A 14902-nucleotide genomic window follows, 5' to 3' on the forward strand; every position below is an offset into this window, starting at 1 on the left:
TCAGGCCCCGGGGACTTATCAGCCTTCAGACCTAACAGTCTCTCCAATTCCTGGCAAATATAAATTCCCTTCAGTTCAGGTCCTTCAGCCACTGTTACCTCTGGGAGATTGCTTGTGTCTTCCCCAGTGAACACAGGTCTGAAGTACCAATTCAACTCTTCTGCCATTTCTTTGTTCTCCGTAATATATTCCCCTGTTTCTGTCTTCAAGGGCCAATTTTAGTCTTAACCATTTTTTCCCTTTCACATACCTAAAAAAAGCTTTTACTATCCTCCTTTATATTTTTGCCAGTTTACCTTCATACCTCATTTTTACTCTGCGTATTTCCTTCTTAGTAATCCTCTGTTGTTCTTCAAAAGCTTCCCAGTCCTCCGATTTCCCACTCATCTTTGCTATGTTATACTTTTTCTCTTTTGACTTTATATGTTTCTTAACTTTCCTCGTCAGCCATGGCCACTCCTGCCTCCTCATCGGATCTTTCTTCCTTTTTGGAATGAACTGATCCTTCATCTTCTGCATTATACCCAGAAATATCTGCCATTGTTCCTCCACTGTCATCCCTGCTAGGGTATTGCACCATTGAACTTTTGCCAGCACCTCCCTCATAGCTCCATAGTTCCCTTTATTCAACTGAAATATTGTCACTTCCGATTGTACCCTCTCCCTTTCAAATTGCAGATTGAAGCTTATTGTGTTATGGTCACTACTTCCCAATGGCTCCTTCACTTCGAGGTCCCTGACCAATTCTGGTTCATTGCACAATACCGGATCCAGAATTGCCTTCTCCCTGGTAGGCTCCAGCACCAGCTGTTCTATCTCAGAGGCACTCCACAAAGTCTCTTTCTTGAGGTCCAATACCATCCTGATTCTCCCAGTCTACCTGCATGTTGAAATTCCCCATAACATCTGTAGTAACATCTTCGCGTCAGGCCAATCAGTTTAAATTATGCCCCAAGATACCAATCAAATTTGAATATTAAAATGAATGAAATGATCTGATGTTTTGGGGTATAAAACTGGACATTTTGAACAGCTAAAGAGAGAACTGCCAAAAGACCAACAAATGTAGGCTGCTACCTCCAAGAGCTCTCTGAAAGGTACCCCTGTCTGTAGAAGGAGTTTGCACAGCAGAACATCGAAACTGACCTGGGCAGGATCTACGGAGGAAAATCTACAGAGTCGACAAAGTTGATTGGTTTTGAAACGTGATTTTTTATTTTGTAAATCTTAATCAGGACTTTTATTGGACCAGTATTGTAGAGTGGGAGGTAAAAGATAGGTTTAAGAGAAAGGAGTTGTAAATCGTTGTTGGTTTTAATATTCTCTGTTGGACTTAAAGTTAATTTTTACTTCAGATAGTGACCTCTGGGGTATTCCTTTGTCTCTCAAATTTTAGCAGATTACAGCACAGGGTGAATCTTTTCAGTGTTGCTGGTTTAAATTAGGAGAGGGGTTTTACCCCATGTTGCAACAGTACTGAAGGCATCTAACATTGGATATTGTGCTCCCTCTCCAAGGCCACCAGGTTCCTGTCTGAGTGAGAGTTTTGGAGAGAGACTCCAGAATCAGACAAGGGATTTATCTGTTAGGTGCTCCGGCCTTGTTTTGGTGAAATGTATGACACTTGTGCTTTTCTGCTGTGTTCAACCCATGGCCCACCAAACAGGAGCATATCAGAATGTGAACATGTGATGTGTGGGGCAGAGAATACTGGTCTGCAAAAGGACAGAAATAAAGCTCAGGCTCTCACCTGAGTAACAGATACCTGAGCTATGCCTCTTGACTGGCTAAAGCAAAGTGTGTTTGTGCACTTGTTTATAATGGTGTCCTTTTGAATCATGCAAGTGGTGGGGGGAATATCCCCCCCGTTTGAGAGGGTCTTCCTTCCATTACTGAAATATTTGGTTTATTTTGTTTTGCAGAAAAATGAATGAATACGCCCCAAGAGGAAAATGAGTCTTGAGACAAGCCTTAACTGTCCATCAACTTTGAAACGAAAGAAACATGTGCTGCTGCTGTCGCTTCCTGCCTTGCTACCTGCATGGTGCCTTCCCATAGTAATTTGTGAATAGGCTGCTTAAAAGTTCATACATGAAATAGAATAATGCTATATTTTGTCAGATGCTAGGGTTCATTGCCTGAAACCCTAAGAAATGTCACTTTAAAAAAAGATAATAAATAATAAAAAAAAAAGTCAAATGGCTGTGATTGAGCTGGGTGCTCTCCACAGTGCTTCAGTTAAATGGGTAGTATGTGTGGAAAGAATGTGACCCAGGAAGTTCAGTCGTCCATGGCCAATCGCCTGCTGAGACTACACCTATTCAGGAAATCCTTGGATAGTGTGCTCATGTAAAGGACAAATGAACTGAATGCTTTGGAATGAAATTCACCACCTGCCTGACTAGGACTGTCCTCCATTGTTGACTCTTTTTGAGAACTCCGAGGCTTTGGTGCTAGTGGAATAAAACAAAAAGAAGGCTCTAAAAATTAGTTCATTACGTAAATGTGTTTGCATCATCTTTCCAAGTGATCTTGTTTCATAATTTTGATGGTGAGTTCCATACAATGGCACATTTTTATATCATTTATGCCCATTGGATGCCATGTATGTAGCAGTGTATGTGTGCATCAGGAGAGTAAGTATTAAATCACCTTTCCTATTCCCCTTAGTGCACCAAGAATTGATTTTTAGAATTTTTATTTCATTCACTCCTCTTCAACTCTTGTTAAGAAGAACTAGACAGTGAGTGTCTGTTTTTATAAAATGTAAACAAAAGAACAAAGTGTTTACCACCATGACAGGAATGCAAGCATGACTGACTGGTATGTCTCAATTTGATTGGCTAGATGTGGAAAAATCTTTGCAAAGTATCATTGGCAAAAACATTTTCTTCTGAATACTGATTTTCACAGGAAACATTCACCTGTGTTTTATGAATTCTTGAACTGTCTGCCAGGTTGGCAAAACGCCTTGTTAAAATATTGTGCTTCTGTTCAAAATGTAGAGAAATATATCATTTGGTTTTTTTTTTTGTTTCCTTCAGATGCAGGGAGAAAAGCAATAACCAGTTAAAACTTAGTAACTGCACAAACGGTGTAAATATTTATACTTACTTTTGGTTTGTCTTTGTAAACAAGTCGTAAATACGGCAAGGAAAAGACTGGCTCGGTACCTGAAAATGTGGCTGGCTGGAGCTCCAACCCCACCCCAAACATCCCCTATTAGAGAGTGAATATACCCCTCAAGACCTGGAATGGACAGATCTCTATTGTCTTTACTGGGTGTTTTGGTTTTTTTAGCCAGTCTGACCATTATCCAGTACTGGATGGCATTGCATAAGCTGTTTTGACTCCTACTCCAGCTAGCATAGGCCATGCTCATTCCTTTTACCAACTACAGCAGTCTTCAATCAATGAGTTGCAAAATTCAGATTTATTGTCCCACGTCCCCTCCCATCCCTCAACAGCACAGAATCCCTCAACTGGGGAAGAAAAAAATCAGTTTGCATGTTGACTACACATTTCCACCCCCCCCCCCCCCCCCCAAAGAAAACACATGGCAGTGTGGCACCCGTAAGTATTGCCATCAACTTTGTGCCTGCTAACATCATCCTACGTGTGATCATGTCAGTTAACCTGCATCATGAAGGTGTTTGATTTCAGTGGCCTTTGTCATTGGCCACTTGAAGACATTAGGGCAATATCTGACCAAAGCTAATACCATACAATTGGCCAAGAGCTCCACCATTCATTGGGGTAAAATATTAGACAGGGGGTCAACCAATTCACAATTTCCTCCTAAGTGCCAGTATTGGCAGAAGCTGGGGAACAGGTTACCTATCTGCCCTCAGACCATGTTGCATCATGTATGGATTCATAGAAAAGGCTAATAATAGGAAATTGTAGGATTAAAATAAAGGCAGTTGAGTAATAATTAGAGATCTGGCACTACATTCAACCTGTTGATCCTTTATTGCAGTCCTTGGAATAATTTGCTCCTTCATATTTTATCACTATAGTAAATAGAAGAACAAAGCAAGTGACCATGTCACTGGTGCATTCTGCATATATCCTCATCCTATCTGCCGTTATTCCACCAAATAAAGTGGAATTGCAGCATGATAAACAAATAGCTTAGATATAACTGTTAATATGTATAGTTAATAACTACGAGGGATTTCCCTGAATCCATTTAATCAAGTCCTCCTGCATGCAATTCATGAATTGTTGGAGAGAAGGAAGCCTGTGCCATTAATGCAATGTAAAAGGAATACTGAATTACCAGGGCTGACTTCAGTTCTTCCATAGCTTAATCGGGTCAAGCTTCAGTCACCGCCACTTTATCTGGTGATGAGCTGCCATAGATTTGGTGCCATGTGTTTACATTCCTACCATTCTATAAAGGAAACTTTTAGTTATTTCTGTATCATAACTGTGGTAAAGAGCTGGGTTTTCTTTCTCAATGTTCAGGTAATGCACTGAAATGAGACTGAACTCCTGAGAGGGAGTCTGGATGTTGTATATTTTTTATGGTGAAACATTCAGAATAAAGCTTTACAGAGTGTAAAATTCCTATGATTTTGGCCAATGTACATGCTTAACCTTCCACACTGAGATTATGTTAAGTGCCTGTCGTTATTCTCATTTTACTCAAGTTCTTAAGATTGGTTTCTGGTTTATTTGGCCAGTTCAAAATGCAGCTCCTTAAAGGAAACCAGCTGATGACTTCTTGCTAATGAAGGCTAACGGAGCAAGCCTTTCTCACCGACGTCAATCTGATTAGATATAAAATTAATGTAATTTTATATTTGCCACCTGACTATAACTATTGGTTGTTTTTTTCTAACGATTGAAATGAAACTTTGCTAAAATAAGAGCAGTCCAAATATGCCCCAATGGAGATGGGAAACTTATTGTTGAAAGGTTACTGGACTTAGATTACTTTGTTTAAAATGTTTCAACTCCTGTCCATTTTGTTTATTGATTGGTATGGAATATGCAATGCAAACTCTCTAGCATTTCACTGTCTTTCTTGGGGTTTTTAAAACATCATTTAAAGATCAGATATTAAACATGTTGCCATCCTCTTCATACTTAGTGAAATATAATTATGGACTTGAGTTTCCTCCAGAGTTTTGGATTTGTATTAAATCAGGAGGTCATTGAGTTTCATGATAAAGGTGATATCTGGTACTTGCTAATGTTGCACAATTCTCTCTAAATCTTTATTCTGAATGTAAGTTTCATGAGAATAATAACAAAGTATGTGGTATTTTATATTTTAAAAGTTCAATGATGGTGAATGCGATATCTGTAATCTCTAAATCTTTTTTGTATTTTAGTTTTACAATCTGATCAAAGTTTATTCATTGTGTATAAATGAGTCCTTTCTTATGATTAATGGATAATGAGCTGTGGAATTATTTTCTTTCCACCAACAAATCTTCTCTCTATTTCACCCCATTACACGCTTCAGTGTTAGTTGCTGCATCGAAAGTAAAATTAAGCCTTTTAATTTAATCCATTAGTCTAACACCTGCTACTTTGGAACAGTAATATTCTGAGTTGAATGAGCCAGGTATAATTAATCTAAAATAGACACCAACACACATGGTCAGTTTTCAATAATATCTCAAAGAACTAATTAATCTGAGTTATTTATCCACCTATTTGAAGATGTGCATGTGAATTTATGGCAGATTACCTATGTGAGTTAGGTCTGATTATTTATAATAGTAAAATCAAACATCAAGCTAGAATTCTTTTGAACTAGTGCATTTCCTCAGTCCTTTCTGGTACTGGCTGCACAGGGCAGCTGGCTTCTTTGTTCTTTTAATGTAGTATCCTGAATCTTAGTCCTTAGGAGAAAGTGAGGACTGCAGATTCTGGAGAATCAGAGTTGAGAAGTGTGGCGCTGGAAAAGCACAGCAGGTCAGGCAGCATCCGAGGAGCAGGAGAGTTGACATTTTGGGCACAAACCCTTCATCAGGAATGTGGGGGACAAACCCTTTGTCAGGAATGTGAGGGCGGGGGGAAGGGGCTGAGAGATTAGTGAGGTGGGGTGGGGGTTCGGGGAAGGTAGTGGAATGGCAGTAGGTGGATGCAGATATGAGGTGATTGTGATAGGCCTTAGTCTTTGTCATTAGGATTGGCAGATGATGTGTCCTCAGACAGCAAGTAGTCTTTGCTGTCATGTTGTATACTGAACGGTGTGTGTAACTCTGAGATAACTATTTTTCAATTCTGTGTGAGGAGTCTGATGGATTTGTCCTAACATTCTAAACAATTACTTTGGAAGCTCCCAATGGAGTCTGCCACTTTACGGCTACCATGAAGATCTTTATAATTACTTTTACTGCAGGAACTATCCCCTTATATATCATTGATTACTCAAAATGCCATTTGTGTAATGTTGTCTGTAGATATCATTCATCACCTTGCCTATGTTTAATAATTTCTAGAACTTCGTGCACTTTGCTAGTCCTCATCCAAGTCATGTTTTACATTATGTGCAGGCATGATTTTTCATTTTTATTCTTTGAGTGTAGATATAATGTAGTCATCTATAATATTTTGCATAGATCACTTAGCAAAACAATTAAGTTGACTCAAACAAAACCAGAAATTGCTGGAGAAACTCAGTATCTGTGGACAGAGAATCAAAATTCATGTTCCAGTTCTGGAACTGGCCATCAGAATTAAGAAAAATGTGTTTCTTCCCACAGATGCTGCCAGACCTGTTGAGTTTTTCTCAAGCAATTTCTGTTTCTGTTTCAGATCTCCAGCATCCACGGTCCATTGTTTTAATTAAGTTGACTGTCTTAGCAGTGGAATTAATCATTTTAACAGTATCCACCTCAAACTTTCAAAATGTCTGGTGAGAACTGTCACCATCGCCTCTTCAGGACTGCTGACTCAAAAAGACTAGGTAACCATTAGTATGTGTTACACTGTTTGATTTCAGTTCAAATGTGAGTAGGGTAGACACCAACATAAGTCATTTTTGCCTTCACCAAGAGAAAGAGAAACCATTCCTTCTAAGAAAGCAATTAAAATTGAGAAAGCGCTGAGACAGATGGGCAATTTACTGCAGCAGTTAACCCTCCCCATCCCACCGAGTGGTATAGGTAAAAATTCTCCATTGACCTTTTTGCTCTGATGATCAGAGTTTGGAGATACAAAAGGCAGGAGACTCCAAGTCACTCTGGGGAAAAAAAGAACATAAGATGTGAGGTCAAGGAAAAGCCATTTATCCATTCAGCTCATTGGAAAATAAAGCAATACAGATGTTGGAAACTTGAAACAAAGAAAATAAGATACTAGAAGCAATCAGCAGCTCTTGTAGCATCTGTGGACAGAGAATCAAAATTAATGTTTTAAGCCTGTATCAGGCTCATCAGAATTAGAAGAAATGACTCGACCTCAGAAGAACTAAGAACAGGAAATATAACTAATTTCTCACAACGGTTTTTTAAAAAGTCTCTGTCCTTTATATAATATGTTGCAGGGATCCTTCCAGTCAAACAACTATTGTGTTCATTTCGAATGAAGGTTGGGAAAGGGAGAAAAACCATCTCAACCATTGTTGGGAAAGTAACTTTTAAAGATTTTACACCAAAATACAGCCAATATAACTGTAAAGCTTCTGAGTCTTTAGACTAGGAGAAAGTGAGGACTGCAGATGCTGGAGATCAGAGTCGAGAGTGTGTTGCTGGAAAAGCACAACTGGTCAGGCAGCATCCGAGGATCAGGAGAATTGATGTTTCGGGCATAAGCTCTTCATCAGCCCTGACTGAAATACTGACTTCTCCTGCTCCTCTGATGCTGCCTGACCTGCTGTGCTTTTCCAGCAGCACTCTCTCGACTCTGAATCTATAGACTTCAGTATAATGGGATGTCACGTATTTTCTGCAAAATGTTGAATAGCTATGCAAGTAGAATCTTTCACTCTAAAAGATTTTACTAAAGTACAAACAGTTTTTGTAATTCATTCACAGGATATGGATGTCGCTGCCTAGGCTAGCATTCATTGTCCAGCTGGTAGTTGAGAGTCAACCACATTACTGTGACATTTTATTTTTTAGTGTAATTGTGAAATCAGAAGTAAAGAAGGAGTCACAAATATAACTCTTTTAAATAGAATATGAAAGCCTGAATATATATCCACAAGCCACCCATCAGTATATCAAACTAATAAACAGCATGAAAAACTAGTTCAGGAGCAAGTTCCAGTAGAATATGGGAATTAATGGTGAGAGTTGCTCTTTGTGGAATTCTGAGCCATCAACGTTGGTCAACATCAGAATCTAAATTTTAAAAATCATTAAACAGCAACATGCCAGAAAATAATTAAATTTGATTTGTGGTGAAAACCAAAAGCAAGGATTCATGTCAAATGTATGTGTTGGGACTCACCTTCCAGCAGGAATTTTTTAAAAATGTGTGTACTGCTGGCATTTATTTTACATCCCTCACTTTACTGGAACTGAGTGGCTTGCTAGGACAGTTAGACATCAAACACATTGGAGTTGTGTCCAGGCCAGACCATGTAAAGATGGAAGAATTCCTCCCCTGAAGGGCATTAATGAAACAGATGGTTCTTATTGACAAATTGCCTCATTAATGCAGAATTATAGAATTATTGTGGTGCATAAAAAGTTTATTGGGCGCCATAATGGATTCTAGCTTTACAATCCAGGTGTATTTGTTGATTTTGAATTCACAGTTACTATGTGGGATTTGAAGTCATATCCCCAGAGCTTTAGCCTCGAGCTCCTGGAATACCAGTCCAGGAACAGGATCTATATGCTGTGTCCCTATCCCCTGAATACTTTAAAGCAAAGTGGTATCACTAACACTGTGCTTCTGACCTACTGTACAGTTTTCTGAATGAGACCCTATTTAAATTTGAACTGTCTGAATTACCAACAAATATCAAAAAGAAATCGAGGTGAAAGATGAGAACTGTGATTTGGCTTGACTGATATCTGTCCTGAAAGGTGAGTCTGGAGTATGATTATGCAAAATCTCTTGCCTTTTTATGTCTCATTGCATTGGTTTTTTTGTGCATGTATGAGCATTGATTACATAGTCTGTTTCTCCCTTAGGATCATTACAGCAGAGCCTTAAACTACCGTTGTCTGATTCTATATATGTGCACGTCCAGCAAAGATTTTGAATAGCTATTACAAATGGAAACTCTGATATTTGCCTCCCTAACCTAATGACTCAACACTTACTTGGCTCGATGAATCCAATCCAGAAACCAATTTATGACCTTCTTGATCCCCGTGTGTAAAGCCAGACTGTTGGGAGACTGGAATTTCATTTATATGATTTACATTTCAGGAACAGGTGCCTTTTTTATTCTTCCATGGGGTGTGACCATCAGTTGAAAGATCAACATTTGTTCCCTATCCTAATCACTGTTGAAATAACTGGGTCATTCCAGAGAGTGATTAAGCACCAACCATTTTGCTGTGTGTCAGGAGCCATCCAATAAGGATGCCAGATTTTCATTCTTAATGGGCATTAATGAATCCGTTTTTCCAGCAGTCAATGATAGTGTCAGTAATGGTGACCATGAAACTGTATTCCAGATGTATTAATTGAACTTAAATTCCAATAACTACCATGGTGGCATTTAAACCATTTCACCAGACAGGTAGCCTGCCTCTGGATTACCAGTCCCATGACATTATCACTGAACCACTCCTAAAACATAAGGTACGTGGGTATGATTACACATCAACCAAAGTTTCTCAGGCTTGGAATGTATGAGAAACTGGGGAGATGCATCTAAAATTGAGCTCTTAATTTAGAAGGCCATTATTAAGATTTCATCTGCTGATGATAGCAATTTGTTTTTCGATGTACATTGGATGAGCTGCTTCCTGTATTCAGGCCCATCACTGCAATTCCTGACTGGAATAAGCAGAATCAATAACTGGGTTCCAAACTGATTCAAATTTGTACATCTGGATTTCAAAACTATATTCTTTAGTTCATATTCCTGGTTCATTTTTTTGTCAGAGTTGCACAGCAAACGTTGGAGGGTGCAGTGGTGGTATCATTGGGCTGCTGTGTTGGATTGGACATGTTCTATTTCAAAGCACTATACTTTATGAATGCAAAGAGGCTGCATTGATGATTCAAACTGATATTTTAAATGCTCATCTGGTGAGAGAAATAGCACAGCTGATATTAGCCATCTTAAAGTTTGTTATTCAAAAGTAAAGCTTTTGGAGGAAGTAATACCAAAGCTTTTCTCCTCATCAATATCTTCTGAAAATTGGATCATACAAAATATCTAATATCAAATTATCCATGTTTAGAAGTCATTCATTTGGAGTCTTCAAAAACTAGGGAATACAGCTTTCCTTTTATTCACTAGAATATGTGCCAATATGGGAAGGTTAATCATTCAAATCTGAGAATGTTTTGAATAATTTTCAAGCAACTAACATAACCTACAAAACTTGTCAAAGTAACGTTACAACTCATCATTCAGGACGCAATGCTTGGATTTTGAATGTAGAGCAACAGAAACAGTCAATTGTAATTGCTGACTCTGCAATACTGTATCCAATACCAAGGATGCTCATTTTAAATAATGGCATCATTTTGATGTGACGGAGTTAATTCTATTTTACATAATTGATCAGACACCTCAGATAACAGCAGTTTAAAAAAGGTTTTATAATTTTGGATCATTTTCAAAATGACGTTCAGTATACGATGATTATCTGTCTTGGTGTCTATTTGAGAGTCTTTGAAATGTATTTAGAAAGCTTTGATCCACTTCCAGCAGAAATGAATTACAGTACAAATGTATTAACAATTCTGAATGAGGTCTAGATGGTAATAATCTATGTTGTGCAAAAAGACCCAGCTTGAGTTTTAGTCACAGTTATAGCTGTGTGCTGTTATTGAAAGCTACTGATTTCCCTACCCCTACCTGACACGAGAAAGAGCTTGTTTGGTTTGTATAAGGAACACAGTCACCACTTTTGTGTTAGAGGATGTGGCTTAAACGATGGTTTCTCGTTTCCTGATGCTTGTTCCTGACAGCCTTATCAAGCTGTGTAAATACAGATCACAGTAAGATTAATATATTGTGGGATTAAATCTTTTGTACGACTTAGTTTCATATGTAATAAAAAATTTTATTCTGACCTGTGTTCTTCACAAAAAGTCTTTCTTTTAATGCGAATACAAAGAATCAGAAATCACTAATGTCTAACTGTTCAGTATAATAAACTGCTTCTGATTAGGGTCTTGTGAGCTTTAAAACTGTGTGAATAGTCATCCGTTAGAATAGATTGGTCTCATATTATAATGACAACATAATAATATTGATTGTCAGGAGTGTCAGTAAACCATTTTTTTAATTCGTGCATCAATATTAACCTAAAACCCTTGCATTTCAGTCTCCAAACATTTTTCTGAAGTTTCCAAAGCTTTTGCCTCTGAAACTGATTGTTCTTCTGATACAGAGCTTTAGCAACTGCATCTTTAGCCAATTGTACTATTTATACAGTGTGTGTAACTTATGGTGAAGGAACCCCTCGGGGGGCAGTGACAGAATTCAGTCTGTAGTTTGGAATCAGTTGTAACAGTATTACAACTGAGTAAAGGTAACCATAAAGACATGAGGGAGGAACTAACCAGACATGATTGCAAGGGCAGTCTAGCATGGGAGACAGAAGAGCAGCAATAGCAGGAGTTTCTGTGGGTAATTTATGAGGCACACCAAAAATTCATTCCGAGGAAGAAGTATCTCAGAGGAGGATGAGGCTACTAAAGCAGACGAGGCAACAATAGCTGACGAAGTAAGCCTGGGACAGCTTTAAAGAAAAAGCAGACAATGTGCTGAAGATTACTGGGAAGCCAGAGGAGGGGGAAGCTTTTAAAATCCAGCAGAAGACAACTAGAAAAGTAATAAGGGGAAAAAGATAAAATCATAGGGTGATGGAGCTAGTAATATAAAAAAGAGTGCTAGAGTTTTTGGATGTATGGAAGGGAAGAGTGGACATTGGACAGCTGGAAAATGAGGCTGGGGAAGTAGTAATGGGCAACAAAGCAATGGCGGAGGAACTGAATAGGTACTTTGTATCAGTCTTCATGGAGGAAGACATCAGTACCATACCAGAACTTGGAGAGTCAAGGAGCTGAAGTGAGTGAAGTGACCATCGCTAAGGAGAAAGTACTGGGGAAATTGAAGCTGGATAAATCACCGAGACTAGATGGATTATATCCCAGGATTCTGAAGGAGATAACTGAGAACGTTGTGGAGATATTAGTGGTGATCTTTCAGGAATCACTGGATCAGAGAGGGTGTGACCTTATATAGGTTTATGAAATCATGAGGGGCATAGATAGTATAAATAAGACATTTTCCCTGGGATGGGGGAGTCCAGAACTAGAGGGTATAGGTTTAGGGTGAGAAGAGAAAGATATAAAAGTAACCCAAGGGGCAACTTTTTCATGCAGGGGGTGGTATGTGTATGGAATGAGCTGCTAGAGGAAATGGTGGAGGCGAGTACAATTATATTTAAAAGGCATCTGGATGGGTATATGAATTCTGTGCTGTACATCTCTGACTGGAAAATGGCTAATATAACACCCTGTTTGAGAAGGGCAAGGAGGCAGTAGATGGGAAATTATACTGACTTCATCATGCCTGACAAATCTGTTCAAATTCAGATTGGACAAAGAGGAGCCAATGGATATGCTCTATTTGTATTTGCAGAAAGTTTTTGACAAGGTTTCACAAGGAGGCTGTTAAATAAGATAAAAGATATTTGGTATTGGGGCAAGGTTACTGGATAGGATAGGCAGAAGGCAGAGAGTAGGGACAAAGAGATCTTTTTCAGGATGTTAGCTGGTGCCTAGTGGAGTTGCACAGGAGTCAGTGTTGGGACCACAACTAGTCACATTATACATTACAATCTGGATGAAGGAAGAGATGAGATTGTTACTAAGCTACTAAAGAGCTTGGACAGGCTAGGAGAGTGGGAAAAGTGGGCAGTTGGCATAGAATATGGGCAAGTGTGAGGTCATGCATTTTGGTAGGAAGAATAGAGGTGGGGAAAGGCTTTGGAAATCTGAAGCACAAACGGACTTGGGATTCTGTTAAGGTTAATTTTCAGTTGGCAGTTAGGGAGGCAAGTGCAATGTTAGCATTCATTTCGAGAAAACTAGAGTACAAAAGCAGGGATGTACTGCTGAGGCTGTACAAGATTCTGGTCAGACCATATTGCAAGTATTGTGAGCAGTTTGAGGTCCCAAATCTAAGAAAGGATGTGTTTGTTTTTGAGGGAATCCAGAGAAGGTTTATAAGAACGAACCCAGGGATGAAGGATTTGTCATGAGGAGCAGTTGAGGATTCTGGGGGGGGGGGGGGGGGGGGGGGGGGGGGGGGGGGGGGGGGGGGGGAAGGGGGCTCATTGAAAGTTCCAGAGTACTGAGAACCTGGATATGGTGGGCATGATATAGATTAGGACCTGAGGGCATAGCTTCACAGTGAAGGGGCAACCTTTAGAACTGAGATGAGGAATGCCTACAACCAGAGAATGGTGAATCTGTGAAACTCAATGCCACAGAAGGCTTTGGAGGCCAAATGTATTTAAGTCAGAAGTAGATTCATTCTTGATTAGTAAGGGAATTAAAGCTGAAAGGGACAAGACAGGACAATGCGGTTGAGAAACATACCAGCCATGATTGATTAGTGGAGCAGACTCGAACCTACTCCCCCAAGTCAGTGTAATACCTCCATTTTACAAATACACTTCCTTATTTTCAAATATCTCCATGGCCTTATGTCTCTGGATTTCTGACCACCTCCAGATACAACCCTCTATGTGAGTGAGGTACTCATACCGTTCTGGTCATTTGCGCTTCATTCATTTTTAACACTTCTTCATCGGTGGCCACACCTTCAGCTTGGATCCCAAAATCTGGAATTCCCTCCCTTGACCTTAGCCTCCTACCTCTCCTCCTTTTAAGATACTAATTAAAAGTTTAAATAATTTAATCAAACGTTTTGGGTTACTGGCTCTAATGAGGTTTCTGGTTGGTCAGACTCAAGGCTGATTTTACAGTAAGGGGCTGCATTGCCAGATTTCAAATGGGACATTAAACTGAGGCACAAATTGCTTAATGATGTAAATGTAAATAATTCCGTGGCATAATTATGAAGATGATAAAGGAGTTATGGAATTCTGGATCATATGTATTCCCCCCACCCCCTCCCCTCATCATCACAAAACCAAGAGTATTTGATCATTATCATGCTGCTCTATGTTTGAAGTTTGCTGTACATAAATTGGCTGCCACATTTCTCACCTTGTAACCATGACAGCAGTTCAAAAGTATTTCATTGGCTGTCAAGCATTGAGACATCAGTAATGTGAAGCATGCTATATAAATAATACAAGGTTGTTTTTAACCTGGCTTGGTGTCAGATTTTAATTGATAACGCTCTGATGCACCTTGTGACTTAACTACAGTAAAAGTGCTATATAAATGCAAACTACTTGCAGTGTATCCTTCGCAAATTTGATCAATTTGCATTGAGTCCAAGTTGTTGGTATACACCAAGATCAAAAACAGCCCAGATGGTAATCCCTGTGGCATCGTAGCCAGTATTGTTCTGCCATCCATAACAAAACACAATTTATCTTGCAAGTACCTGTTTTCAAATTTTAGCCAACTTCTGGAAGTGTAGCTACAAATCTCGATGGAGCTTTTGGTTCAATTTAACCACATTAAATCACTTCGTCACGTCAGTGTACAATTTGATTCTCCTTTATATTTTTCAATTATGAAGCTGTTTATCCTCTCATTAAGGCTGTCACAAATCATTAATTAAATGGCAGTTGGATCCAAATGAAAGTGTCGA

The 14902-nt window shown here is 39.1% G+C and overlaps 1 protein-coding gene across 2 annotated transcripts in view; it reads left to right on the top strand.

The window, feature by feature from the left end:
- The window catches only part of LOC122562605, a 230626-nt gene extending 227089 nt beyond the window's left edge, over positions 1-3537 (top strand). For both annotated transcript variants that reach the window (XM_043715585.1, XM_043715586.1), the window contains exon 12: positions 1923-3537. In XM_043715585.1, coding sequence (XP_043571520.1) covers positions 1923-1934 — 12 coding nt within the window. In that variant the 3' untranslated portion in view covers positions 1935-3537. The remainder of the gene's footprint in view (positions 1-1922) is intronic.
- The last annotated feature ends 11365 nt before the right edge of the window (positions 3538-14902 follow it).

This window comes from Chiloscyllium plagiosum, chromosome 25 (assembly GCF_004010195.1).
Source record: "Chiloscyllium plagiosum isolate BGI_BamShark_2017 chromosome 25, ASM401019v2, whole genome shotgun sequence".
Classification (NCBI taxonomy): domain Eukaryota; kingdom Metazoa; phylum Chordata; class Chondrichthyes; order Orectolobiformes; family Hemiscylliidae; genus Chiloscyllium; species Chiloscyllium plagiosum.